The sequence below is a fragment of the Rhea americana genome, unplaced genomic scaffold (assembly GCF_003343005.1).
Source record: "Rhea americana isolate MKP2758 unplaced genomic scaffold, rheAme1 scaffold_14, whole genome shotgun sequence".
NCBI classification, from domain to species: Eukaryota; Metazoa; Chordata; class Aves; order Rheiformes; family Rheidae; genus Rhea; species Rhea americana.
Window position 1 is genome coordinate 9,369,085 of NW_028185483.1, and position 2,767 is coordinate 9,371,851.

At 41.8% G+C, this 2,767-nt stretch overlaps 1 protein-coding gene across 1 annotated transcript in view; it reads right to left on the minus strand.

Moving 5' to 3' along the window:
- Positions 1–616: 616 nt before the first annotated feature.
- The window catches only part of LOC146599485 (zonadhesin-like), a 16,402-nt gene continuing 14,251 nt past the window's right edge, over positions 617–2,767 (minus strand). The window contains exons 13-16 of the mRNA XM_085298707.1: positions 2,526–2,664; positions 2,051–2,182; positions 1,033–1,138; positions 617–782 (exon numbers count right to left, since the gene is read on the minus strand). Of these exons, the coding sequence (XP_085154833.1) occupies positions 617–782; positions 1,033–1,138; positions 2,051–2,182; positions 2,526–2,664 (543 nt within the window). The remainder of the gene's footprint in view (positions 783–1,032; positions 1,139–2,050; positions 2,183–2,525; positions 2,665–2,767) is intronic.

Here is a 2,767-nt window from a genome sequence, read left to right on the forward strand (position 1 = left end):
TTTAGGGRTCCTTAGCATGGGTTTAGGACTGAGCTGATACAGATCTCTAACCGTGCTCATGACACCATGGCAGCTTCAGAATTTGCCAAGATTCCCCACGGAAGTCACCTAACCTCCTCAATRAGAACTAACCCATCAATGAGAAATCAACTAACAGGACCTTGTTCTTCGRGGGTATCTATCTGTTATGTTACGCTTTGCTTAGCACCCACAGGCACAGGGATGATGCTCTTTGTTCTCCCTGATCACAAGGAGGCAGCTGCCATTCAAACAGTCATCTCTTTCAACCCAGCACTCCAAAGAGAATAGATGTCACCCCTTTTAGTATGCCAGTCACCAGACAAGCTAGGTGTCTTCATGTATATTTCTCTCCCCACCTGGACATCCCTTCCCRGAAGAGAAGCAAGAACAACATAGTCTCTAATGTAAGTTAGCAGTCCTTCACTTCAAGATGGGTCTACAACATGAGGTCCTAGATATGTTAGAAGAGTGATTTCAAAGGTCTTCAGAAAATGCAATGGTTTATTTGGTATTATTTCTTCTCAAAGTATTAGAAATACTATTAAAATACAAGAGAAAAAAGTAATACAAATAAATGTGAAAAAATAATTGCTAACTAGAAGCGTGTATTTTGGGGTTCATTTTGATCAAATGCAATGTTCGCTATGCAGCCATAATCTTGCTCATATACGCCGACATCCAGTGCATCTCTGGACCGGTTAAAAGATGAATCCCCTCTTTTGTCAGTTCTTTCCAATGAATGCTTGTTCTTCCTCTTCCTTCTGTCCCCAAAAAAATAAAATAAAAGCAAACCATGTGAGCATGAGTGAAGTCAAATTCTGGAGATTCCTAAGTTTTGTGATAGTGATGCATAGGCTTTATGTAATAGAAATAGCCTATGTTGATTCTCTGATTCCTTTCTGGTCCTGACATAACGTGACTAGTGGGAGTCCTGGGGTATAGAGGTGCCAGAAAGTATGTATGTTTTGTCTCTGTGGAATGTAGCAGAGCTGGCAAAGGCCTTACCTGCACATGTATACTGCAGAGGAGATGAGAATGAGGACAACAACAACACCTGCCACAACTCCCACAGCAATGGCAACTGTATGGTCCTGTTTCTCTTCGGGAGGTGTTTGATCTGAAGAAGAAATAGGAGCCTTGTCCATAAAAGCTAACTACTGCAAACAGAAGCTTTTTGAAGTGTCAAACTGCAATCTGTGCAGCAAGCAGATATGCTTGTCTGCTTGGTTTATACTGTCTTTTCTGGTGAGAYGGCTTTCTAAGCTAGAGTATCTGACCTCTGACCACTTCCTTCTGCTTATATAGTCATAGGCTCTCACCCACCATAAGCAGACAGAACTGCATAAACATATTACTTGCTAGCTGAATGCAGACTCTGAGCAACCTGTAGCTATGGGATGGCTTACCATGCAGAAAAAGTACAGGCCCTTCTTTGTGACACCTGTCCCAGTGGAGCTGTTTAYTATGTTGTTTTAGCTCTCAAAACCAATCTTTAAATCCTTTTGCTTCTGTTAATGTAAACATTGCATCYGGTTCTTGTCACTACTGTCTGTGCTAATCATGCAGCAGATAGGCAAAAATTAATCAAACACATGGTTCAAGCCAGGGATATCCATGTAGCATTCCGGAGTATTTTTTTTTTTTGAAGTGGACCCCAACCTCTGTCAAAGTTTCATGCCTGAGGCTTGTTTTAGACTGGAGCCAGACCATGAGCTGACAGGCAGTCAAAGTGAAGTGCAGGCACTACGGGCTTCTGAGGTAGGTCTGGCCAGAACAGACTGATGTAACAGTACAGACATGCCCACTTAGTCTATGGTACCAGGGGGGCAATCTTTACTCTCAGGCAAAGYGTCAAGGACTTGTCTGGGAGTACATGCAGCGGAAAGGTTTCTGTGGTCTGCCTCCACCCTGCCTTCGATTAAATCACAAAGTGCCCACTGAAAGATATGATGACATCCCTATCTGATCTAACACCTGCCTCTCTTTGTATGTATAATGTTGCCAGGGAAATCCAAAATAATTTTGTTACCTATCCGTTCAACCTCACAGTTAGGTCCTGTGTATAATTCTGGACATTCGCAGAAAAACCTGAGAGAAGTATCATTGGTAATCTCAGAGCAAACTCCATCATTCTGACAAGGACTTGGCATACATGGTCCACCTATCAAAAAGGAAGAACAAACACTTCAGAATCTCAGAAAATCCAACACTGAGAGAACTGCTCTTAGTTAGCTTACAYTGACTCTAACCTATGCTAGATACACTCCATATTGTAAGGCCCATTCTTTCTCATACTTGACAATAAGAGTGGAGCAAAGAAATACTGTTTCTAACATGAAATATCATAGCTAGATCCTCAGTATATTTATGAAGTTCTTTTTTTTTTTCTGTTTAGATTCTGCCGCGACTATCCCAGGCACGGTGATGAATTCTGCTGCCCTAAAAGCAGTAAGTCAAGACTTCTTAGTGCCAAAACTAAGTGATAGGGTTAGTAGTTGACTCACTTCTGTAGCATCCACGAGTATACTCTGAAATGCCACAGATATCATCAGATGCACACACTATGTTAGAGCAGGAGACAGTGGAGCTTTCTGTGCACTGGCATGTCTGAGAGCAGTCATCAGTGGTAAATGTTTCTCCAATCTGGAAGACAGCAGTTAAATGTTAAAAAACATCAAATAAAATCAGCCATAAATACATGAATGGAGCACTGAGGCCCCTTGCTATTCCCTCTGAAGCATTCTTT